The sequence below is a fragment of the Myotis myotis genome, unplaced genomic scaffold (genome assembly GCF_014108235.1).
Source record: "Myotis myotis isolate mMyoMyo1 unplaced genomic scaffold, mMyoMyo1.p scaffold_m19_p_1, whole genome shotgun sequence".
Taxonomy (NCBI): Eukaryota; Metazoa; Chordata; class Mammalia; order Chiroptera; family Vespertilionidae; genus Myotis; species Myotis myotis.
In genome coordinates, this window is record NW_023416313.1 from 180,557,140 (window position 1) to 180,583,268 (window position 26,129).

Consider the following 26,129-nt stretch of genomic DNA (forward strand, 5'->3'; position numbering starts at 1 on the left):
TTTAACTGAACTCCCCCAGAGTTTGGGGTAGGTTTCATGGATTGTAACTAATGCAGATAAGCACCATGATAAGGTGGTGTTATCAACTCACTAACTGAGCCACACGTTTCCTAAGTTCTATTAACACAGGTGAATAAACATCCAAGACGATTATCCCAGGGTAGCTCTTCCCTGAACGCTTCCAACTTGGCAATCCAGGAAGTCCGAGCTGCAGGGCCACTCCTGTCACCTACTGGGGCCTTATAAAATAGAGGAGGGCCCTGAGTGCTTTGGTTTAGTGGAGTGTCGGCCTGCGGACTCAAGGGTCCCAGGTTCGATTCTGGTCAAGGGCATGTACCTTGGTTGCAGGCACATCCCCAGTAGGGGGTGTACAGGAGGCAGCTGATCGATGCTTCTCTCTCATCGATGTTTCTAAGTCTCTATCCCTCTCCCCTGCTCTCTGTAAAAAAATCAATAAAAAAATATATTTAAAAAATAAAATAGAGGAGCAACTTATTTTCCTGGTTTTGGCAGGGAGAGTAAAGAATTGTGAAATGCCAGCGGCTTCTGTGGGTGAGATGGGGGAGGAGGCAGTGGAAATGGTAAAGGGAGGGGTACCCAGTGAGATTAATTTAGTCCTTTTAATAAGTGGATGTGATTTATTTTCAAATTTATTTTTACTTTTATTTTTTTAAAAAATATATTTTATTGATTTTTTACAGAGAGGAAGGGAGAGAGATAGAGAGTTAGAAACATCGATGAGAGAGAAACATCGATCAGCTGCCTCCTGCACACCCCCCACTGGGGAAGTGCCTGCAACCCAGGTACATGCCCTTGACTGGAATCGAACCTGGGACCTTTCAGTCCGCAGGCCGACGCTCTATCCGCTGAGCCAAACCGGCTTTGGCTATTTTTACTTTTAAATTGAGGTATAACTGGCATACATTGTGTTAGTTCCAGGTGTACAATATAATGATTCAATATTTGTATATATTGTGAAATAATCACCTAATGTCTAAACATCCATCACCATATACAGTTACTGAATTTTTTTTTTCTTATAATGAGAATTTTAAAGATCTATTCTCTTAGCAACATTCAAAAGTTCATTACAGGTTGCAGGCTTAATCCCCAGTAGGGGGCGTGCAGGAGGGAGCTGATCAATGATTTTCTCTCATCATTGATGTTTCTCTCTCTCTTTCTTTCTGAAATCAATAAAAATACCTTTTTTAAAAAAAAAATGCATTACAGCTCTTGCTGAGTGGCTGAGTTGATTGCATTGTCATCAGGACACATACCTAGGTTTCGGGTTTGATCCCCAATCAGGGTATGTACAGAGGCAACCGATTGATGTTTCTCTCTCACATCAATGTTTCCTTTCTCTTTCTCCCTTTCTCTCTCCCTCTCTCTGTCTCAAAATTTTTTTAAATAAATTAATTAATAAAAACATAGCCTCAGGTGAGGATTTTTGAAAAATGCATTAGAGTATTTTTTCCAAAATTTTTTTGCATATTTTTATTGATTTCAGAGAGGAAAGGAGAGGGAGAGAGAGAGATAGAAACATCAATGATGAGAGAGAACCACTGATCAGCTGCCCTTTGCATGCCCTACACTGGAGATTGAGCCCACAACCCAGGCATGTGCCCCTGACCGGAATCGAACCCGGGACCCTTCAGTCGCAGGCTGATGCTTTATCCACTGAGCCAAACCGGGTAGGGTGCATTACAGTATTATTAACTATAGTTGTCTTACTGTACATTACATCCCCAGGTCTCTATGAGCTTTTTTTGTTTTTAGATTCCACATATAAGTGAACAGAATTTGTTTGTCTTATTTCACTAGCATAATACTCTCAAGGTCATTCATGTTGTTGCAAATCTGGATGTGTGATTTTGATAAAGCCAAAGCCCCTCTCTGGGCCTCTGTTTCCTCCTCTGTAAATGGGGGTGTTTAGTTGGACAAGTTATAAAGTCTCATCCAGTTGCATCCTTTGAGACACATCTGCTTCCAAGCGCCAGCCAAGGGTACAGGGTTGGGGCTGGGAGTTGACTTAGGAATCACTCTCTGCCTTAAACTTGAAAATGTCCAGATCTAGCAAAGCCCCTCTCCACAGCCTGCATGTCTCCGCCCATGTCAGGGTCACCAATCTTCCTTATGTAAACCTGCCCAGGCCCACAACATCCTTAACTTCCGTCCTCTGGTCGGGACACCGGATCTCCCTCACCTCCCGGAAGGGCGTCTGGTTAGGGGGCCCAGGCTGGAGCTATTAAGTAAATTGCTTTCACATGACCATGAGGTCTATTCAACAAAAACAGATACTTCCCCCAAATTTCCAGAGCCATATATTAGGATTTGTAGGGACTAATATAGTAGGAGTTAGTTAGTGGAGACACAACCTGGGATCATGCCTGGCTGTCACAGACTCCTATGTGACCTTTCAATTCTAATCTTGGTTTTCTCATCTGTAAAATGGGAGTGGGGCAGAATAGACAAAATAATCTTTGAGTTTCATACCAATATTAAGATTCTGGCCCTGGCTGGATGGCTCAATTGGTTAGAGCATCCTCCCGATAGGTTAGAGCAGGGGTCCTCAAACTTTTTAAATAGGAGGCCAGTTCACTGTCCCTCAGACCGTTGGAGGGCCGGACTATAGTTTAAAAAAAAACTATGAACAAATTCCTATGCACACTGCACATATCTTATTTTGAAGTAAAAAAACAAAATGGGAACAAATACAATATTTGTATTTGCATGTGGCCCGCGGGCCGTAGTTTGAGGACCCCTGGGTTAGAGCATGCACGTTCGATCGATGGTCAGGGCACGTATAAGAATCAACCAATGAATGCATAAACAAGTGGTTAATGCTTCCCTCTCTCTAAAATCAATCAATAATTTTTTTTAAAAAAGAGATTCTAAGATAATACTGAGTAAAATGGTCCCTCTCCATCCATGAAAGGGCCCTTTCTTATTCTCGAACCTAATCTGATGCTGTACTTATATCTCATGGTTCTACAGAATCTCTGGTGGCTCAACACCAAACCACAATAGATTAAGGCCTGAAGGTCTTCTACCCCAACAACACTCCAGAATAAGCCCTATCTGTTTTGGGGGAGACGGAGGCCTACATTCCACTCGAGGATCACGGAGTCTCAAGGAGTCACTGCCTCATCCTCTCCTTCTCTCCCACAGCAGCTAACTTGGTCACCAAATCCCAGTCTACCCTCCCTTTCCCATCCCATTGCCTTGGCTTAGACTCATATCACTCTGTTTCTGTAATAGCTGCCGCCTTCCAGCCTTCCCACTGCTAGTCCTCTTTCCAACCTTCTTCCTCCATCCTGAATGCATAACTGTCTTCCTGAATACCCAATATGATCATTAAACATCTCTGGTGGTTCTTCATTCCTTGAATCAAGGTACATTCCTTTGAATGGCATTTAAGGTCTTTGTTATTAAATTCTGTTTCATCTTTCCAGCCTCAAATGCCAGCAAATTCTGTCTTTTAAAATATATATATGTTTTGATTGATTTTTAGAGAGAGAGGAAGGGAGAGGGAGAGAGAAACATCGCCAGCATGCACCCCAACCAGGGATGAACTCAAAACTTGGGCATGTGCCCTGACCAGGAAAGGAACCAGCGACCATTTGGTGCATGAGAGGACACTCAACCAACTAAGCCATAAGGGCCAGGGCCAGCTAATTGTCTTCATGTCATTTGTACTCTGACCATGTGAGACAAGTTTGCCTTCTTGGACATATCCTAGATGTTCATGCTTATATTTCTTCTGCTGCCCCCTCTGCCTGGAGCTCTTTTGCTTCTTTCTCTATAAGCACCTTCATCCTCCACATCCTCCAGAGGCGGCAGAGTTAATTCCTGCCTCAAATATGTTGTCTTGTGCTTCTTCCCTAGCCCTTTTCCGACTGTATTAGAGTCAGTTGTTCATACATCAACGCTCCTACTAGTCTATGAGTCCCTTAGGGGCAGAGGAGTCAAATGTATCTTTCTACCCTCCAGTACCTAGAACAAATAAACAATAAGGTAAATAGTAAGTCCTCATAAACAGTTTCCTGAGTGCTGACCTTAATGGGTCACATGGTCTGGGGGTGGGGGTGGGGGTGCATTCTCCATCATCTTCGCTTCCGCTCTACCCTGCCACAATTCAGTGTCTGCCCTTGGGTAAGTTTCTTCTCTACCTGGGTCCCAACTTCTTCAGTAATGAGTTGGACTAGGCTCCCCCATCAGAAAACGTGGCTGTGCATCTGATAACCTGGGGGGGGGGGGGGCGTGACAGTGCGGATTTCTGGTCTCCACTGCCAGAGGGTCAGACCCCTGGATCTGGTGTGGCGCTCAGGAATCCATATTTCTATTCAAGCTCAGGGCGGTGTTTCATATGTGCAGCCAGGATTGCGAGCCCCTGGTCTGGCAGGTTCTTAAGATTCCTGTCTTCCCTAAGGGCTCCGGCATCAGACAAGGGCGTCTTGGCCCAGCCCCTGGAGCCTTGCAGGAGGACCCTGGTCCAGGCTGTCTGACTCCAGTGCCAGGAGGCGGAGAGCGGGCAGCGGGGCGGGTGGAGGAGCATGTGGGAGCCCAGCCCCCGCGGGGCCCCAGTTGAGGCATTCGGATGGCGGGCGGGGTCAGGGCCCCGAGCCCGGAGGCCCTGAGAGCGGCTCGCTCGGCGGCAGGAGTAAGTGGGACCATCTGCTGCACTCCTCCGGGGTCAGCGCTTTGTGTCAAGCTCCCATCCCCCCGGCTCCTCCCCCTCCTTGCCCTTTGACTCCCGGGACTCAAAAGAAAAAAGCACTTGAGGTCCCTGATGAAAGTGGGAGTGTGATAGGGGCGACGGCGGCCGGGGGAGCTGGGGCCGAGCAGCCGGGGAGAGCGGAGGGCGCGGCCGGGCCGGGCCGGGCCGGGCCGGGGAGAGCCGGCGGGTCCCCTCCTTGCGGCCCAGGATCGAGCCGGCGGGGCGGCTCCGGGGGAGGCGGCGCCGGTTCCCACACCCGCCGGGCCCGCCGGGCCCCTTTGAAGTGGCCGCAGCTGCACACCCCGGCCCGCGGCTAATCCCCGCCGAGGCGGGCGTCCTGCCCCCCCGCATAGCAATGGTGTCCGCGCTGAATGGCGCGGGCTAATTACCTCGCTCGCACCGCCGCGGGTGAATGAGAGAATCCGGCATTGTGCGCGGCGAATGGAGAAAATAAGACAGCCATTGTCCTCGCCCGCCAAACGAGGGTTTGATGTCGCTGGGGCGAGCGAGGCACCATTTCCCGCCACCCCCTCCCCGCAGCGGTGCGAATTCCCCAGCTGGGCCGGACCCCGCGGGGGAAACTGAGGCAGCAGCTCCCGTCTCTCTCCCGTGGAAGACGGGCAGGCGCACGCACCGCCGCCGCGAGCTCCTCTCGCACCTCCGCCGCTGGGCTCCTCACCAAACTTTCTCCGCCAGCGGAGCCTTAGGGGCACCTACTGTGGCCGCCCAGGTCTGTCCTTGACTCCGAAAAACAGACGCAGGCATGGCCCTGCATTCAACAGACTAATTAGATTTCGTTCCGAACACATGAAACAGTCGGTGGAGTTGGAATTTATAAACCTCAGCGCCCAACGGTGTGCCACCAAGTGACAGGGCTGGAGGAGTTCGGAGAATGGCCGGGAGAGGTCTGAGTAGAGAAGGCAGGAGAGACCCCGGGAAAGCAGGGGAAGGAAGGTGGGGAATTGTGGGGAGCTGGACTGAGGAAGGGATTGGAGTTCTCGGGAAGGAAGAGAGCAGTGGCTGGAAGGGGGAGCCAAGTTAGAGAGGGACTGCAAAGCCACGGCGGAAGGTGGATGGGATGCCCAGAGCACTGAGGCCACTGTTTGTAAGGAAGGGCCCATAGAGCGGTGGGCCGAGAGGTAAGACTGGAGTTCCAACCACATGCCCCAGGAAACTGACTCATCAGAAAGGGGACTGGTCTGAGGCATCTCACTTTTTTTAATATATATAAGGATACGTACGAAGTAACAGCCTAGAAACCAGACCTAAAGAAAACCACAGTGCAGATGGACAAGCTGGTTCTCCGTGCTATGTCAGGCTGCCTCCTCTTCACCATCACCACCACACAAGGCTGGCTTTCCTTTGGGGAGGGGGAAGAGAAGGAGAGGACATCCTTCAAGATAGGAAGTGTCTTATTTTGCTGTTCCTCAGAGTACTTAGTTCAGAGGAAGGTAGGTACAAGATAGATGCCCTTGGAAGATTGTGGATTTGAGAACGGACCTGCTTTAATATCCCTTAATTCCACATATCCTTTTCCTGGAAGGACATACTTTCTAATCACGTCTGATGGCCCTTAGACTATTTCTGCCAAAGGAAGAATATAATATCTATGGTTCAATGTTCTATTGGCTCATCAAATGATACAAAGGTCTGATATGTTGCTCCAATCAACAGTAGGGCTGAAACAGTAACCCTTGGTTACACCACACATTTGATGCAAATCACAGAGCTCTTTCTAAGGCTACAATCTTTTTTTTAAACAAAAATATGTTTTTATTGATTTCAGAGAGGAAGGGAGAGGGAGAGAGAGATAGAACCATCAATGATGAGAAAGAATCATGGGTCGGCTGCCTCCTGTACACCGCACACTGGGGATTGAGCCTGCAACCCAGGCATGTGCCCTGAATGGGAATTGAACCTGGGATCAAGCCTTTCTTCAGTCTGCAGGCTAATGCTCTATCTGCTGAGCCAAACTAGCCAGGGTGCTACAATCTTGTCTAATGCCCATGTCATCACAGCTAGATTATAAACCCTTTGTGGGCCACTCATAGCCAAACTCATAAACAGGACCATCCATCTATCCATCCATTCATCCATTTATTTGAGAATAAAATTAAAGAATGGACAATATTGAGACTGAGTAACCAGCAGCCAAAATTGTTCCTTGCTCTGACCAACCAACCATATTTAACATTACCAAGCACTAGTTGTAACAGTAATACACGAGAAGCATGATTTTATTTTTATTTTTAAAATATTTTTTATTGGTTTCAGAGAGGAAGGGAGAGGGAGAGAGACAGAAACATCAATGATGAAAATCATTGATTAACTGCCTGCTGCACGCCCCTCACTGGGAATTGAGCCCGAACCCAGCCATGTGCCCTGACTGGGAATCCAATGATGACCTCCTGGTTCATAGGTTGGAGTTCAACCACTGAGCCATGCCAGCTGGGCGAGAAGCATGATTTTAAAGAAGAGAAAAATTTAAGTACAGCTCATTGTTTTTCTGACCCATTCCTTAATCAACTCTGGCCATAACTTCAGATGTGAGCCATAATGTTTTTCTTTATAATTCTCCTAAATCTGCATCTTAGAGTCATATTTTTTTCTGCCTAGGGCTCTAGAACCTTAAGCTCACTTGGCATCATAGCACCTGCTGCTGCTGCAGCACTCCTCTGCTTGGCCAATCAGCCTAGTTCTGCTTGGTTAGTTGGTTTACAGAGCTCCAAAGCAAAACAATAAGATAAAGCAGAGCTGCTGTGGATGGGGTAGATATGGGAGGCCTGGAGCTCCAACAATCTAACCTTCCTTCCATCACCCCCGTCTCCACACCCTAAGCCCCCTCCAAAGGCCCAAGGACTATAAAGAATGATGCCTAAAGTCCCCTGTTCTAGAGGAAAAAAAAAAAAAAGATTTATCCAAAGATCCTACAACTAAAGAGCAGATCAAAGGTCATGTTAACGCTATAATGACCATTAGCTTCAGTTCACAAGACTAACATGATGATTCAAACAGGAACTACAAATATAATTGTTACTATATATTACTATATGTGTGTCTTTATGGTTTGCCCGGAATTCAGCAAGAGTGCCTGAATGTCTAATCCCCAGATAAATTATACTTTGGAAGATGATCCACGATTCATAAAACAAGAGTTGCCTCCAGGCCCAAATTAGAGACTCAATACTTTCAACTGAAAAAGTGCTTTAAAAGGAAGCCTATTTTCCTGCACATCTCTTCTTTCTTCATACCCAAGACCATAAGTAACTTTTAAAATAATGCTCTGTGGGTGAGTATTCTGATAGGAAGATAATGAGTATAATAATGAGAATCTGGTGTGTTTTTTTCTCTCCCCTTATCCATTTCCACAGCAATCTGCATTCACAGAATGCTTCGTTATCACAGTCATGACTTTTCAAGGTAATAGGAAGGTAGGCATGTACATGCAGGCCTAGTCTTTCCAAAGAGGATGCATGAGAAGCTGGAGGGCAGAGGGATGCTTCACAGCATGGAACCTGGCCTGTTAGATCTTTTGGGGATGAGGCCAGTGGTCTGGCATCCTGGGACTTTCTCCAGCTTGCCTGGGAGGGTGTGCCACTCTGAGGTGACTGAGTACTAGTGGCCACCTCTCCTGGGGTAGCAAGACTGAATTCTGAACTCACCAGGCCAAGTCCTTCCCACTCAGCCCTAAGCTGGAGCACCTTCAGCTCAGTCTAATCCCTCCCCTCCCCCAGGTGGCCAGTGGTGGGGCCTTGGAAGAAGGCCATTTCAAGGGAACAGAATAGGGAGATAGGGGTGCCTTTTAAGACCAGAAGATGGTGGGGTAGGAGACTGAGGGCACAGTTAGATGCAGACATGCCACTCTCAGCTCCTGACATAGAGACTCAGAAGCCTTAGAGAATGGCTTAGGTGAAACCATCCCAGTAGTCCCTTGGGGAGTAATACCTGACTCAGCTTTATCAGCCCTCCCTCACCCCTACCCTAGGCTGTTTAGTTCCAAAGGGTGATGGACCCAAAGCAGGCAGGAAGTGTTCCTACTCTTCCATTTAACACACCACGGCTCCTCGTTCTCTCACCCTCTCCAGGTACGGACTTTTGGGCACTGAAGATGGATTTTTGGGCACTGAGGATGCGGAGAAACCAGCCCCTCCCTTCAAGGAGTTTGCAAACCAGTGAGAGGGACAAGCTATATACTCCCTGTCTCAGAATAGACTGAGTCTTCTGACCCCCTTTCCCCCAAAAAAGCAAAGCTGGGCACACCACCCAATGCATCTTTCTTGAATTGACATAATAAAAGCTACATCACTTTATTTCAGGAAAGCGTTGATCCTATCCATATCACCATTAGCAGCTTGCTTGTAATTACCTTGATTTTGTCACAGTTTGATGAGAAAATGACTGATTTGAGAAGCAAAATCAGAAACACAGGAGGACAGAAATATCAAAGAGGCTCAATCTTGAGACTTTCTATGTCATATTATTGGTAATCTGACATAATAGAAGGAAGAATATTCTAATCCAATCTGCAAATGAGCTAAATTAAACAGGGCTTCTCTACAGTCCTAAAGGTTGGGAATACAATTTAAAGATACCTCCAAAAGCTGGGGTGAACGAAGGGCATTGTTACAGAGGGGGTAGCCGGTGACATTCCATACAAGCCAGGATATAAGAAGCAAAACAAAAAATAACCCCTAAGGGGATGAAGATAGCAGAAAAGGACCCAAGCATTGTTTACCACAAGCAAAATACTGGGTTTCAATTCTCTGCGGTCCTGGCTCTGAAGTTAGAGCCCACATCTCACGTGGCCAATCAGGGTGCTGAGAAGAGCACCTGGACCTTTCCGTCCCAGCGCTTCCCAACGTGCCGACTGTTCACCCGGGACTTGGGCAGGGCCCTCTCTCTGGGCCTCAGCTTCCACAGCAGGGAGATGAGAAACATGGGCAGGAGGCTGGGGGCGAGGAGAGCGTAGGGCCACCAAAACCTAAGAAGCTTTAGCCCCTCCTCAGTCCTGTCTGCCCCGGGGTGGGAGCACTCCCAAGCACTGATGGAGAGACCAGCACCCATCCCTGTGTTGGTCGAGTCTGCTCTTCTAGAATTGCTCTGGACCCGCTCTGCTTCTGGGCCGGCTCTGCTGGAAGGTCTGCCCACAAACTTTTGTCTGGCTGTAGCCCCTTGTCAGAAATCCATGGCCTACACCCCAAGCCAATAATGAGAAAGGGGGGCTGGGAACCCGAGACCTCGACTCCCCGGCTTCATTTCACCCGCTGGGACCAGCAGCTCCAGGCTCCCGGTTGGTGGGGGCGAGCTCCCGGGCTCCCAAGTGAAAAAGTCTCTTCCACCCTGGCCAGCGCAGGCCCGGGAAGTAGTGACCTCGAGATACCAGGCCGAGGGGGCTAGGAAGCAAGGGCGCACCGCATTCACAGATAAGGTCTACCCACACACACGTCCGCACGCGCGCACGGACTTGCCCCACGGACGGCGGAGCGCGGTTACTTGACAGCCCCGCGACTGCGCGGCGCAGGGTTAATTGGATGCACATTGCTTCTGCGGCGCCCTGGGCGGGAAGCGGCCGCTTTGTGCTGGGGGCCCGGGTTGTTTTCAGGGCCCGGCTCCTCCGGGCCACTCTGTCTCTCTCTCCCTCTCTCTGCCGCGCTCGGCCCCCAGGCGGAGAGCGAGTCCCTGCGCCGGGACGGGCTTCGCAGGCGACCCGGCTCCGGGAGCGCACGCAGGACCTGAGAGCAGAACGCACAACTGCGCGGGGACACGGCCCGTGAGCCCCGAGGGCCCGCCGGTCGCTTTGGACGCGAGCGCAGGCGGGAGCCAGGAGGGCAGCCACCGAGGGGGGCAGCGAACGACGGTGAGACCGACGAGAGCTTTTCCTGCAAAACTTTGATCTTGACATTTAAAAAAGGAGGAGGCCCAGCTCAGCGCCCCGGGAAAGCTCGAGATGAGAGGGATGAAGGGAGATGGAGGAGAGAGCTGGAGCGAGCCTGGAGAGAGGCGGGGAGGGGAGAGACTGGGAGGAGGAACCGTGCTCAAAAGGAAAACCAGCCAGTGTCTCCGAATTTTAGAAGTGGGAAGGGGCTTTAGGAATCTTTTAATCTGGCCCTCTCCACACCACCTGCCACCTCTGAGGAAACTAGTCACTAAGGGATGAGTTGCCTATTTACGTGTTAAAAGCATCTTCTTGCTGAAGTGGGAGCCTGGGAGGGCAGAGAGGTAAGCATGCTCCTCTCATGACCCTCAATCAATAATCGTGAGACTAGAGGAGGGGTCCCCTCCAAGGCTGGCACCTCCAGGACTGGGCCCTCTTCCCGCCTCGCAGCTCTGCTGAAACAGAAACTAAGGGTGCCTCCATTGGTGGATGGGTAGCAGGACCCTACTCACCTTCTTCCCTTCAAAAGACAGGCGGGATAGTACTCTCCCCCCAATTTCCCACAAAGACAAACTGAGGCCTAGCACTTTAAGGGAAGAAGGAAGCTTGAAACCAGAACCAGCCCTCAGTGCAAATCTATGTGCATCTCAGCCAGCTTCCAGCTCCTTGAGGGTGTCTGTAGTCCCCCATGGTCCCAGCAAGAGCACTGGGGTTTCATTACTGGTAGGGTTTGAGGATAAATTCTAGGTTGTCCTTGATTTCTCCCCACAAAAGTGCACAGCGTATTTGCAGGACACAAGCCCAGGTGGGAAGGGGCTACTTTGGGAGGGGGGCAGGGAGGGGTGCCCATGGCAGGCAGGGCCACAGGCTGGGGCTCATGCTCCAGGAATTACTAGCCCCCTAAACCAAGGGCCTTCAAGTTGGGGGTGGAAGTTGGAACCAGGACCCTCACCACAGGTCAGGCTGTGGAGAAGAGAGTGTGAGAGCACGGTACCAGGGCTGCTGCAGGCTCCTGGGGGCCTGGTTTGGTGCTCCTGAGAAGTGAGAGCCCCTTTCCTGGTTCTCACCTCAGAGACCCAATGCCTGGCCTGTTCCAGAGACCCACAAAGGACCCCACTCCTCTTGCCAATAAGGACCCCGGCACCACGCCTGGGGCTGCCCCTCCCTGCTGTGCTGCTCAGGTTACTGTGCAGCCTTCGTCCAACCCACTGTTCAGTGGGGCCAAGAGGGCAGGGGACCCTCAGGTTGGGATGGGGGCAGAATCTCTCAGCCACCACAGCAGGTAGGGACTGTGGCCTGGAGTGGGGTTGGGGAGTAGGGGCACGTGACTCCCAGAGGCCTTACGCCACCTTGCCCAGGTGAAGGAATAGCACAAGGACAATCAGCGGCCTTGCTCTTCCAGCCTGATTATGGATTTCCCTACCCGCTCCCCCCGCCCCCCTTCAACAGGACCCCTGGGGAGAAGGATCCTTCTCAAACCATACCAGTTCCTCTCCTGTGATTTGTTCTGAATTTTCAAACAAAGAGTAATTATGACAGATGTGGTGCAATCAGCATCATTATTCAGGGAAACAAGAAAGGGAAAGGGAGCTGAGGAGGCCCCAGGGGAGGGTAACTTGTCTTCCCTCTGTGGGAAGAAGCAACTCCCGCCTCCACCTCCAGCAGCCCCAGCACCCTCCTAATTTCCTCTCCTGGCAGCCAGCTCTGCCCCAGCCAGCCCTGTGCAACCTCACAGCTAGGGTAAGACCCTCTATGCAGAGCAGAGCACCCCAGCCTAGCTGGCCCTTCAGACTCCCCAAGGGCCTCCAGCAGTGCCTGGGGATGGTGGGGGCAGGAGGCCCTCCCTGGCCCACCCAGAAGTGGCTCCCACTCTGGCAAGGCTTCTAAGCTGTCCTCTACTCCCGCACCCTCACCCTGCTCATGGCCAGGTACCTGCCTCTATTTCTGAGGCATTAATACCGATTATGTTCTCAAGGGACTCTAGCCCCCTCTAAGTATTCAGGCCATTGAATCTTGGGTCAGGCAGACCTGGATTTAAATCCCAGCTTACCTACATACTGTGTACCTTTGGGCAAGTTAGTTAACCATTCTGGGCTTCTGTTTACTCATCTGTAAAAGAGGACTAGTAATACCCATTAGTGGAATTGTTATGGGAATTAAGTAAATTAATCATGAAGGGCTTAAGACAGTGCAGCTCCATAATACTAGGACTGCTTCTACAACTACTAGGTACTTCACCACCAGAACCACTCAGCTCAGCATCCAGTGTGCGTGGGAAACTCAGAGGCCCTCTGTAATACTAATATACCATGAATGTCAGGAGACCTCACCCAAGGTTTGCTGGTTAATATTCACATCCAGAACCACAACCACCAACAAAGCCTGGGGCACATCAGGACTTAATAAAAAGAGAAATATGCCTGCCAGTCTGCCCTGGGGAGACATACGCAGATCCCCTTTTTTTCAACCAGAGCGAAGTGAGACACTGGGGAAGGCAGAGGCTCACTTACCTGCCCAGGCTGGAGGGCCAGCCTTGCTTGGGCAGGTTACCTCCTCGGGCCTCAGTTTTTAAGTCTGTAAAATGAGAAGATTGGACCAGAAGAGCTACAAAGTTTCTCCCACAATTCTGGATGTCTGGGAGCTGACCTGAAGGCTGGGAAGACCTCAAAGATCCGACAAGGGCTAGAAATTTTAGGATGCTTTTGCTGCAGTCTGCAACTCAGTGACAGGACTAGAATTTGGTTCTCTTTCCTGGTGGTCTTCCCCCTCCTCTCCATTTAGGTGGTCTGGTCTCCATCTGCCCACCCCAAGTCCCTAGGGCCTCTTGCTTGTCCGCCCTCACATTCCACTGGCCTTGGGGGCAGCAGCCAGACCAGAAAGTCCAGTTCCTGCCCATTATCACTGTTCACATCTGCACTGCAACCCAACACCAGCATTCCAGAGAGCTGCCCCCACCACCCACTGTGGTCAGTGTCCAGGCTCAGAGACAGGCCCCAAGCAGGGGCCAGGGTTCTCAGATTCCTCCCAGTGAAGGTCTGCCCCTGGGGAGGCTCTGACTTGCTGGGGAAGCCAGAGACCCTTTCCTTTGGGGTCCTCTTTGAACCTGACCCTCACAGTCTGTCTTCTTCCTATCTCTTTGTTTTGTGCTGAGGTCTGAGCTCACCTACTTTGCTCCTGAAATAGGAAGATCTCCCTCTAAGCACAGCAGAGGATGGTGAACACAGAAACCACCCCAAATGGAGGAAGAGGCAGGAGGAAGGACAGGGCAATAGAAAGAAAGGAGCTAGAGAAAGGAAGGAGAAACTAGGGATGAGGGATGATAAAGACAAAGACCTTAATCATGGCCTCGCAGGAAGGCAGAGATGAGGAGCAGTATATGTAGGAGTATCAAACAGCAGAGAGACCAAGATCTAGAGACGAGATGGAGAAGGGTGAGTGGGAGGGAGAAGCAGATGTGAGCCCTTTGCATCCAATTTTGCTCCCTCTGCCTGAATCAGGTGGCTGGCTGGCCTGTATGAAGTCCACGCTCCCCACCCCACCCCTTCATTTCCCTGTGATCTGGCCAGGAGCCCCGCCTGCTTGCCCCTCTTCAGGCCTTTGTTCCACCCCGGGCCTTCCCACCAGTTCTGCCCACCCTAGCTCTCCAGCCTGGCCACAAAGCTCAAGGGAAAAGGGATTCCCACAAGAAGACTCTTCGAGGAGAGCTGGACCCCAACCTTGGGCCTCATGCACATCCTTTAGGCATGCGCCTATATGCTCAGGTGCCCACTCAGGTACACGTGGCAATACACAGGCATACACACACACACACACACACACACACACACACACACACACACGGTCTCTACATTTCTTGTTGCATCAAGGCTATGGCCAGAGAATCTTAGGGGGGCATAGGTTAATTACACACGGCAGACATTTTTGGAATCACTCAGTCCAGTTTAAACAAAGACAGCAGTGAGCTGTTTGGTTTTCCATCCTGGTGCCCTTCTGTTCCATCCTACTTTTATTGAAGGCTGTGTACAACAGCCTTCAAGCTGCTGTGAAAAGTCTCCCTCTTACACACACACACACACACACACACACACACACACACACACACACGCCTGCAGGGACTCTGCAGAAGAGAGAGAAAGGCAATACAAGAAGGCCAGGAGTGAAAAAGTCCTTTCTCCCTGGGGGTGGGGAGGCGACAAGGGGTTAAGGGGGCTGGGGGCCTGTTTCATTTGCAGGCTGCAAATGCCTCTCCTATTCACCGGCCCACATTCCCAGCCAAGGCGCCTGGCCAGGGACAATGCCGGGAACAGGAACAGAGAAGATTTGCACATTGTGTTCAAGGGGCCAGCTGGCTGCCTGCAACAGTGGAGCCAAGGTGTGGGAACCAGAAGCATTCGACTTCCACACTCAAGTCCTGCGGGTGGAAGTGAGGGGAGCCCTCCCCCAATGGGCCTGGGGATACAGGCCTCATCCAGCCAGGGAATAAAGTCCAAGGCAGGAGACCCCAAGACCCTGCCACGAGGGATTCCAAGCAATTTGGTCTCTGATTCACACCCCATCTGGCGAGGAAGAGAGAGTCTCAGTTCCTCTAGAGACAAACGCGCAGCCGCCGCTGCCCCATGATCGTGTGTGCCCCGAGTGTGTTATATTCCCCTGCCGACCCTCCCTGTTCTCAAGCTTCTGTTCCTTTGAGCTATGCTATCGATTACGAGACAGGGAGAGAGAGAAAGCAAGAGAGAAGCAGAGAGATACACGAGAGAGACAGCTTTGCACCCGGAAGGCCACATGTTCTTTACTTTTTACCAGGCTCCACAGGCAGGGGATGTGAGAAATACAAAAGAAAGAGAAGCCCTTTAGGAGCTTAAAATCTAGTTGAGGAGACAGATGGACTATCCAGCGACCAAACAGTTACTTAACAATGCAAGCAGCCGTCGCTGAAAGGTTGAGCCTGAAGGCCACAGGCCATAAATACTGCCTGCCTTAGCAGGGGGCAGAAGGAATTACTGTAAGCTAAATGGTCTTTAGGGAATGACTGGGTGAGGAGGAGCAGGGGCAAAATCAGACTGGGAAAAGGCCCAAAGAAGGCAGATGTGTCCCAAGCATTGGCTGGATGACAAGGAAGCCTAACTACCTTAGGGCAGAAATGAACCTCAGTCCAACCACCCAACTTTACAATGAGAAAAGCGAAGCCCAGAGAGGGTGACTGACTTGCCCAGAGCCACACAGGACACCTGTGTGCCTAGGTAAGGATCTTCCCACTGTACCTTACAGCTTCTCAGGAGTGTCAGAAGGGGTTGGTGTGTGGAAGGCTGACTAGCAGGTAAAAGGGCCTGACCCTTACCCATTTGCACCTACCTCTGTGCCATGGCATACATACGGGTAAGCTGCCTGGCATGAGAGCAGATCTAGGCACCATCACACCAGTGACACTTCAGGACCTGATTACTGTCCTCATGGGTAGGCAGACATGTGTTTGAGGGCCAGTGGGGGAGACTTCCTCAGGGCTACCTCCGCTGAGCTGCTCTTCCTGGAAGAGAGAAGAGCCTGGCTTCCACATACCAGGTCTGAGCATACAATCTCCAGGTGACAAAGGCCTCCAGGGTTATAGCCACTTCTCCCACTGCACTGGACAGAAGCCCCCCCTAAGTCCAATGAGCCCCTCTACACAAGCTCTACTCCCCAACAGCTCCAGCCCATAGTTTTCCTGACCACCCCCACCCAGACCTGGTTACACACACCTATGCCCAGACTCTGCCCGCAGATCCACACAACCACGGCCTTGCTGCTGAAAGAGGATTTCAGACTAGTTGCTTAAACTCCCTCCCTCAGACAGGTTGAGAATGATGGGGACTTTAAAGTGGGTAACCGAGGGCCTGAGAAACAGTGATTTACTGAAGTAGGCACAGAGGGGACTAGAACTGGACGTTCTCCCCTCTCACCATACCCCACTGCCTCTTTCTAGGGACATGGACTCACCAGGGGCCTTGCTGGAACCACCACAACTAACAGCTTAGAACATCACCTTTCTCACCTCTAATTCCTCCCCAGAATAATAATAGTTAATCTTTAAGGAACACTTTCTATGTGCCCTGTACCTGCTAAGTTCTTTACACATATTATCCTAGGACAGTGATGGCGAACCTTTTGAGCTCAGCGTGTCAGCATTTTGAAAAACCCTAACTTAACTCTGGTGCCGTGTCGCATATAGAAATTTTTTGATATTTGCAACCATAGTAAAACAAAGACTTATATTTTTGATATTTATTTTACATATCTAAATGCCATTTAACAAAGAAAAATCAACCAAAAAAATGAGTTCGCGTGTCACCTCTGACACGTGTGTCATAGATTCGCCATCACTGTCCTAGGACCTAGGTCATCCTCACAAGATTTCTCCTTGGTAAGTATTATTTCCCCATTCTAAAGATGAGGACACTGAGACTCGTGGCCTCCTTAGCCCACCCTCTTAGCCACCGTTGGGCCTGCCCAGTCGGGATGGCTTCAGGCTGGGAGGGAGGCCATCCTGGCTTTTTGAGAACCCAGCCAGCATCCAGCATTGAAACGAGCTGGACCTCATCCTAAACTAGTGGTCAATACCCAGCACTAACCATAATACTTAATGAGCATTTCCTAGATGCCAGGCCTGTGCCAGGTGCTTTACAACCATCACCTCATTTAATCCTCCAACAGTCCCGATAGGCTGATGGGATTATGCCCATTTTTTAAAGATGAGGGCACAGAGGTCAAGAGTGTTAAGTGACTCGTGCTAAGGACACATGATCAAGGAGTGTCAGAGATGGAGTTCAAACCCAGCTTGCTCTGGCCCTGAGGCCCACGTGCTTCTGACTTCACTGTGCTGCCTATAGACCCCCAACCAGTGATTATGATACAGGAGCGGGTTCCCCTCCAGCACCTGGGGACCAGCAGCGTCAGCATCCCCTGGGCTTCTGTTAGACATGCAGAACCCCCCTTGGCCTAGACCTACTGATTCAAAATCTGAATTGTATCAAGATCCCCAGGTAATTCACAGGCACAATAAAGTTTGGGGAAGTCCTGCTCTAGGTCCCATAGCTCTTCACTCCAGTTCCCCAAGGGGCCTGACACCAAGAACTGAGGCCCAGAAGTGAAGGGCAGAAACTGAGGGCTCCTGCCTGAGGGGAACAGGGGAGCTGGGAGAGGATCCCCCATTTATCACCCCTCCAGTAGGTAGCCATCCCTCTTTGAGTCATCCAGGCACACAGAACTCAACAGGTATGAGTCAATGCACATGTTCCCCTGGGTCAGGTGACCCCTGTCCCCTCTCTAGAACCCTCCAGAGGGATGGCCTCACAGGGGGCCTCACAGGGTCTCACAGCCCAGCTTTAGCCGATACCCAAAGGCTGGGGAGAATCCCCAGGCCCCCTCAGGAAGGGGTTAAAAAAGAACAAGTCACACTCGGGCTCCAATAATTCCACTCCCTGATAGATTTCCCTGGAATGCTCCCTGCCCGAATCCCAGTGAGGGAGGACGCTGGAGGCTGGGAGCAGACTTCGGCAGTTTGCTTGTGTTAGCCATGTCAGTGCAGCTGCCTTTAAATGAAGATGAAAGACTGGCTCCCACTACTGAGCACCCTTCTACGTGCCAGGCAAAGTGTGGGGTGTGCCAGTCCCCACAACCATCTCACAGAGTAGGGTGCACATTTTACAGGTGCGGAAACTGGGCCATGGAGAGGCTGACCTGTCCAGGGTTTCCCTCTTAACAAGTGTCTCAATGTTCAACCCCCAAACAATAAGCACATGGAACAGCAAGGCGGAGAGAACAGACATGCTAGGACCCTGACCCACTTCATCCTAAAAGGGAGATACCTGGAGCTGAAGCCCCCAAGGAATCAGCCTGTAGTTCAGCCCACTCTGGTCAGGCCAACTTTCAAAGCAGCGTCTGAGCCCACTGGGATGGAAGGGGGGTACTCCCAGGGGTCAGCCGGATGTCTCAGCACACCTGCCCACATGGACCTGGGCCCCATCTGCTTCACTGGGTTAGTCCTCCAGGTGGACCGTGTACGGGGTGCTTAGCATGCTCCTCCCCGTCAGTCCCTGTGAAGTAGGCAGAAGTGGGGCTTCAGAGGTCTCCTCATACCTTCTCAGCACAGCACCCTCCCAGGCCACACCACATCTGTAGTGCCTGCAGGTACATGGGGAGGGAGTTATTCCCAAAGGAGGAAACCTAGGCAGCTAAGCAGCTCTGGAGGTTTCTAGGGACATCGCCTGTGAAGTGAGAAAAGGGGATCCAGCCACTGCTTGCTTGATATCCAAGCATTCCCCCATGGGGCCACCGGCCTTGTGGGGGGAGAGAGGCCATATCAGACTGCCAGTGTTTGGGAGCAACACCCCCCAGCTTTCCCTGGACCCCAAAGGCTTAACGAAGGTGACCTCACCCACCACTGCTTCCCCGCCAGAGCCCACAGTGCAGTTTTTTATACTGTTAGGCATTTAAGGAAACCAAACATCTTGAAAGTATTACCATTTATAGAAAAACACATTTACAATTAACTATATAGAAACACCTGGGGATTTATCTCCCAGATGCAGAGGTCATCAGTCCCTGGGCATTGACGCAGGTCAGGGAGTGTGGCCTGAAAAGTCTCATTTCTCCCATCCGCAAGCTTCCTCAAGTCCCTACCCTCTGCCCATGCTTTGCTTCCTCACACCCAGCCATCTGCTCAGAGGGTACACCAGCCTTCCCCTACACTGCCAGGAGGGCCAGGGCATGAGGGCCGCCGAGCCAGAAGTGATTCAGCCTCAAGGTCCAGAGCTGCCTCCCAGAGAGCTCCATATGGGGGCCTGGATCAGCCTTCCTTAGAACAAAGGGGCATCTTAAACTCAACCAGAGGGCTCCTGCCTCAGCACGATTCATCACTCACCAGCCGTTCAGAGCAACTGTGCAAATGCCCTCAGAGCCAGGAAGAAAGTTGTCAGTGATCCGACAGGAAAGAGGCAGCATGCCATAGGAGTTAAGCGGGAGGGTGTAGCGTTCAGACGGCCTAGACTGCAGTTCTGGCTTCTCTGCTTACTAGAATGGCCCCGAATGCCCCTAAGTGTCCATTTTCTCACCTGTGAAAGGGGGATGATAAGGGCCAGTCTTCCTGGGTCTTTGTGATGGCGAAGTGAGATAATTCACATAAAGCACTCAGGGTGCCCCTCATGCAGCAAGGGCTTAATAAGTATCAGCTGGAATTACTGTCAACCAGTTAAAGCACCCTCTTTAAGGGAACCCTCTCCCTGAGAAGTACAAAGCTATGAGATGGAGAACATATACACCTGCCAAAACTTCTGTCGTTTCTTAAGAGCAGTAGTTCCAACCATGGCTCCCCCACCCAATAGCCTGCCATCTCCCCAAGACAGATAATTTTGGTTTATGCAACACACTCCCACAAGTGTTCACAGACTACACTCAACAACAACAGAATTGTGCAGAACAGGGCAGTAAAACACAGTCATCCTTCCATCATACCATCAGCTCAAGCAAAGCACAATTCTACAGCTAAAGCACCTTGCTTCTCTCCTATTCAAAAAAGCACAGCAGGTATCAATTCACTACAACGTACACTTTAAGTAGCTTATGATTTTATTGTCAAGTATACCTCAATAAAACTGAAATTTTAAAAAAGCACATCAGCATGAAGGTGAGTGGGAGAAATGTTAATGCCATTATTGCAATAACTCCAAAATCATTTTACCATATTTTTTATAAAGCAAATTGTTGACAAGTTTCAGAATGTCACTACTGGTATAGTGAGATTTATCCTATCCAAAAGGCTGAAAGTCAGCACATAATTAAAAATTCCACCCTCGCCTGTTTTGCTCTGTGGTTAGACTGCATCAGCCCTTGAACTGAAGGGTCTCGGGTTCAATTCCAGTCAAGGGCACATACCAATCAATGTGTCTCTCACATCCATGTTTCTCTCTGTCTCTCCCCCTCCCTTCCACTCTCTAACAATCAATGGGGAAAAATATTCTTGGGTAAGGATTAACAAAAATTCAATATAGCCAAAATTGTCCCTTCAAAAATCTCTTAAACCACGCAAAAATATGACAACTGTTTATCTTGAAACACAAGACTCATACTCAATGGATCAGGAAGATCACAATATACAGGCATATAGAAACTAAGACACACAAAGTTGGATAAAGTGCTCACTCTCTCTCCCTCTCCCCATTACACTGTTTGGCTATATTCTTGTCAAATCACATTCTAATCAATTAAATGAGTATATGATGTAATTCCACCACCATAAATTACTGCTATGCACCTCTCAATGGACCCATGCTGAGAAATTAGTCCTCTGGAAGGCTAAGATGGAACTGCTCCTCCGGCTCCCCATGCCCTTGACCCCCAATTTGGGGGAAAAAGTAAAGGGTGTCCACTTACTTGCTGCCTGGATGCGCGCCTTCCGGCTAACGACCAGCCCAAAGCGGTTCTGAGCCACACACTCATAGTCACCCTCGTCTGAAGGGCTGTCTCCTTGATCCAGCCGGAAATGACGGATCATCAAGGACCCATTGGCCAGCATGGTGGAGTGAGGACTCTCCGGCACCTCCACCCCATTCTTCCTCCAGGTGATTCGCACTGGAGGGGTCCCTTCTACCCTGCAGCCCAGCACTATAGGCTGCCCAGGGATTGCTACATCATCGCTTGGCTCCACAGCAAACGCCAGTTCGGCAGAGTGGTCAAGACCTGCAGGGGGCAGGGGAGACGAGAGGAAAAGGAGAGGTCAGCATGGAATGAGCAGACAGAAAGAAGTTCTCTGGAGCTGTACATTTCATCCCCATCTTTCTGTAATGTTAATAGGAATCTCTATTTAAATATGTAGGACTTTATGCTTTATGAAGTGTCGTTTCATGCAGTAATTTAATCAACACACAATCTCAGAAAGATCAATCCTCTTTTACAAGGAAGCTAAAGAGATATTAAGCAACTTGTCCAGGGTGTCGCAGTTAATAGTTGCAGATATGGGATCCCAAAGCAAGATTGATCCCAACACAGCTGCTGCCACTTCTGTGGTCAGCATGTGTAAGCACGAAGCTTCACAGACTTTCAGAGTGTGACCTTGGGTAAGGTAGTCAACCTGTCCTGGTTTCCCATTCTTCGTCTGTTTAAGTCAGGAACAACAATAATACAACTTGAGTTATAAGGTTACTGAATATGATTAGAAGACTTAAAGGTACTATGAAAAGTTAAAAGTTCTAGCCAGTTTGGCTCAGTGGATAGAGCATTGGCCTGCAGACCCAAGGATCCCAGGTTCGATTCCGGCCAAGGGCACATGCCCCGGTTGCGGGCTTCGTCCAACATGCAGAAGACAGCCAATCAATGATTCCCTCTCATCACTGATGTTTCTTTCTCTCTCTTCCTCTCCCTTCCTCTCTGAAATAAATATATTTTAAAAAAAAACAAATTTCTAGCCCTGACTGGTTTGGCCCAGTGGATAGAGCATCAGCCTGTGGACTGAAGAGTCCCAGGTTCGATCCCGGTCAAGGGCATGCACCTTGGTTGCGGGCACATCCCCAGTGGGGAGTGTGCAGAAGGCAGCTGAATTGATGTTTCTCTCTCATCAATGTTTCTGATTCTCTGTCCCTCTCCCTTTCTCTCTGTAAAAAATCAATAAAATATATATTAAAAAAAAAACAAATTTCTAGACACATATAAAGTGAGATAGAAATAAACCATTGCTTCTTTTTTTTCTGGCAAAACCATCTGAGGTCTGATGGATGCCTGGCAGGGAGCAGAATGTGTGGGCCCAGTACCTAGAATGCACTGGGTATTGTTTTTGTTGTTGGTTTGTTTTGTTTTTGGTTGTTGTGCTTTTGTCATAAGGAGAGAAGAGGAGCACCAAACGTCAACTCAGATTTCCCAAAATTCTGGAAGAGAAGGTTCCTAGAACCTTTACTCCCAGCAACAGACCCACTCCTGCAGAGAAGAGAGGAGAGCTGGAAGAAGAGGGAGAAGGACTGTAGGGGAAGAGCATGATGGGGAAATCAGGAAAAGCCTTACAGGAAAGACAAGCGCTCCGATCCCAGGCATGATGCCAAGTCGCCAACTTCTCCACCAAGCAACTCACCAGACCAGTTACAACTTCAGTCCAGGAGAGATGGACCCACCTACGCTGAAAGGGCAGCCCAGACCCCTCCTCACATTTCCAGAAAACTAGCCATCCCAGAGCTGCCCCTCCCCAACAAACCAGCGTCCGCCCGGCAGGGGGAGATGGGGAAGTTGGTGGAGAAAAAGGAGGGGGCGGGGGGCTGGGGTTACGGACGGTCCCCCCACCCTCAGGGATAGGAAATGTTTTAAGATATCTGGGGATCATACCTCTTCAAACCACTACCCATCTTTCCCATGACCTGCAGTCCCCAACCCAACCTCGATATAGCAACGGGGGATAAAGTTTCTCCTGGATGCGGACGCGATAGCCTGCTTCTCGGAGCTGAGAGGAGAGAGCACACGCCCAGATGCCCAGATGAAGGTCTGCTGAGAACTTGGGGTGGGAGAGGAAGGGAATGGATTTGCACCCATTCCAGCCACTGCGAGAACAGGGTGGCGAGCCTGACCCGGGAGCCCGGGGACGCGGCGGCTGGGCGTGCGCACACTCCGGGGAAGGGCGGGCACGTGGGCATCCCCGCGCTCGCTCCGGGTCGGCTTCTCTTCCCTTCTCAGCTCGCCGGGTGTCTCTCCGGCCTCCCCATCCCCACGCGCGGCCGCCGGGAACCTTCCTCCCTCTTCCTCGGTCTCTCCCGCGCACTCCATCCAAGACGCGTCCCTTCTGCCCCGGGCAGCCCGCTGGGTCCCAGCCTCCGCCCACCCCTAGCCCCCAGGTCTGCTGTCTCCAGCACCGGCCGCCTCGGGCTACTCCGCGCCCGCCCGCCCGCCGGGCTCCGCGCACCCCCGCTCGCTCTCTCGGAGGGACTCAGTCCTGCGGTGTCCCCTGCTCCCCAACTCCAGTCCGCCCGCCTAGCGCGCCTTCTGCCTCACGCCTGGCCCCTCGGTCCGGGTTCGGGTTCTGCCCCGGGGCTCGGTCCTCAGTATCCCCAGCCACCCCAGCAGCCCGGCCTCGGTGCCCTCTCCCCCGGCTCCGCCCGGTCCAGCTCGGCTCCCCTTCCCGGGCGAGTCGCTGCCGCCCCGAGTCCTCCCGCAGGTCCGCGCGCTCTCCCCGGTCCGCCCCTCGTGCCCGCTTACTCCCTTCCACCCCTTCCCGCTCGGCCACTCACCGCCGCTCGGCGCGGGCAGCAGCAGCGGCAGCAGCAGCGGCAGCAGGAGCCGGGGCCGGCGCGGCGCGGGCGGGCGGCGCGGGGGCGCGGCGCGCGGAGCAGCCATGGGGCTCTCGGTCCGTTCGACTGGGCGACGCGCGGCTCCGGGGCCTCTCGCGGCTCACAGCGTCCCGCGGGGCCGGCGCCGGAGCCGGGGCCGGGGCACCGGCCGGGGCCGAGCCCGGGCGGCGGGGGGCTGGGGCCACATGCCTGCCTAGGAGCGCCGGGGGCACCGGGGGAGCGCCGCTTGCGCCATCTTGCACCTACCCCGGCGATCTGTCAGCCTCGCCCGAGGTGCGCGCTCCGCACTCGCCACGCCGAGCCCGCCCCGCCCTCTTCCCTCCGCCCGCCGACTGCCGCCCCCCTTCCCCACCCTCCGGTCCCCTCCCCCAGTCCCCTCTCCCCGGAGGCCCGGTCTAGGGAACAAAAGAGCCGGCGAGCGCTTTTAGCGGCCGGACATTCCGGGCTGCTCGGCGGACGCGCCCCCTGAGCTTTGAACTGTGGCTGGAGCGGCCGGCCCCGTCCCAGGCAGCAGCCCCCTCCCCGCCCTCCCTTGGGCCAACCCGGACTTGGGGGACTGGAACCTGGGAGACCCCGCGGACTGTGGAGTGGGTCCGGGCTGCGGAGAAACACGCAAAGATGCGGGATTTGCTCTGGCCGTCTCTTTCATCGGCGCCCTCCTCCACCGTGTCCAAGTCTATATTTTCGAGATAATTCCCTCAAAACGGCATGAAGTTGTCAAAGATTCAGTTTTCCATGGGTTTCTGGTACTTCCACCCAAAGGCGAGGACGTTGAGCTGCAAGATTGGCCTCTCTAGACTGAGGCGTCCCCCGCTTGGGTGGACGGGAGAGAGGCGGGGGGGCGAGGGGTGGTGGGAAGCCTCTTCCAGGGTGGGGAGAGTCGACCCCACAGGACAATGCAAACGCTCAAGTAACCCGCTTGCTTCCCATCGCAGTTCCGCAAGCTGTGCGGCCCAGCCAAGCCCGGCGGTCGCTCTCTGAGCTCACCTGAAAAATAAAGATAGTCATATCTCTCCTACTCACCCCTAGAGACCTTTTAAACCACACAGGTCCTGACAGATGACCTGGGAACTGGAAAAGCAAACCACAAGTTGCAATTCCCAGTAACATTTACAAAGCCCAAAGAAGACTTGGTGTTTCACATCAGAGAACAAATGAGGAAACAGCATAGGTCCTGTGTGAAAATGATACACTAAGTAGAAGGTAGGCAGGCCTCCTAGGAGTCACATGGCCATGTTAGCCCTCAGAGATCTTGCATCTTCACCACTCACTAGTATATGATCTGTTGAGTCCAGCATGATCCAAGGAAATTACTGAGCACCGCCGGGCTGGTGTGACTGGGTGGTTGAGTATGACCCACGATCTACGAACCAGGAGGTTGGGGTGCATGCCCCGATTTCAGGCTCAATCCTCAGTAAGAGGCATGCAGAAGGCAGCCTCTCCTTGATGTTTCTATTTATCCCCCACCCTCTCTAAAATCAATAAAAAACACACATGAAAACCTTGCGCACCTACTTAGTTCCGGGAGCAGGAGGTTTAAAGGGAGTCATCTCTGCCTCACTCAGCTATTTGCCCCTGGCATTGGACTGGGATGGCAGAGGAATAACCAAGTCTCTCTTGTGATACCAACTCTGGAATCTTGGGACCAGGAATGTTACCCACCTATAAAACTAACCGTGGTGCAGATGAGTAAAGAAGTGCAGGCCTCCAGAAACCTGACAAGCTTATTAATGATGGGGTTTGTGCGGCCCAGGGACTCCGAACTCTGTAGTAGCAATTTGAAGATGAGTCTGAGAGGCAAGCACTTGAGGCATGTGAACAGTGGGAGGCAATGGGGAAATTCAGGGTCAGCAGCACACCAAAGCCCCCAACTGATTTTAGTAAGGAAGAGCAGGAATGATGGACTTCTATTTGCCATAGGAAAGGGATGGAAAAGGGGTTGGGGGGCCCACCTTGGGCCCAAAGTCCTGGAACTCCCTCCCACAGGGCTTTGAATTCTCAACAAACCCTTCTTGGCTTGTCCTGAACTCAGAGAGGTCAAATTGGTGTCCTGAGCTGCTGTCATTTTAAATTCATTTTGACAAGTGTTTAATTCTTCTTTATCACAACCCTGGTCTAAGAGTGATATGCAAATAATGGCTATTCTGCCACATATAAAATGTGCAGTATCTCTCCATATGATCTGTCAATTAACTTGGGTCTGGTCCAACAGCCACTTTGGGGGTGGTCCTGGGCAGGGTAG

At 51.6% G+C, this 26,129-nt stretch overlaps 1 protein-coding gene across 1 annotated transcript in view; it reads right to left on the bottom strand.

Moving 5' to 3' along the window:
• The window catches only part of IGDCC3 (immunoglobulin superfamily DCC subclass member 3), a 44,022-nt gene extending 19,950 nt beyond the window's left edge, over window positions 1-24,072 (bottom strand). Inside the window, exons 1-2 of the mRNA XM_036304897.1 lie at window positions 23,828-24,072; window positions 20,997-21,302 (exon numbers count right to left, since the gene is read on the bottom strand). Of these exons, the coding sequence (XP_036160790.1) occupies window positions 20,997-21,302; window positions 23,828-23,933 (412 nt within the window). The 5' untranslated portion in view covers window positions 23,934-24,072. The remainder of the gene's footprint in view (window positions 1-20,996; window positions 21,303-23,827) is intronic.
• Window positions 24,073-26,129: the final 2,057 nt, after the last annotated feature.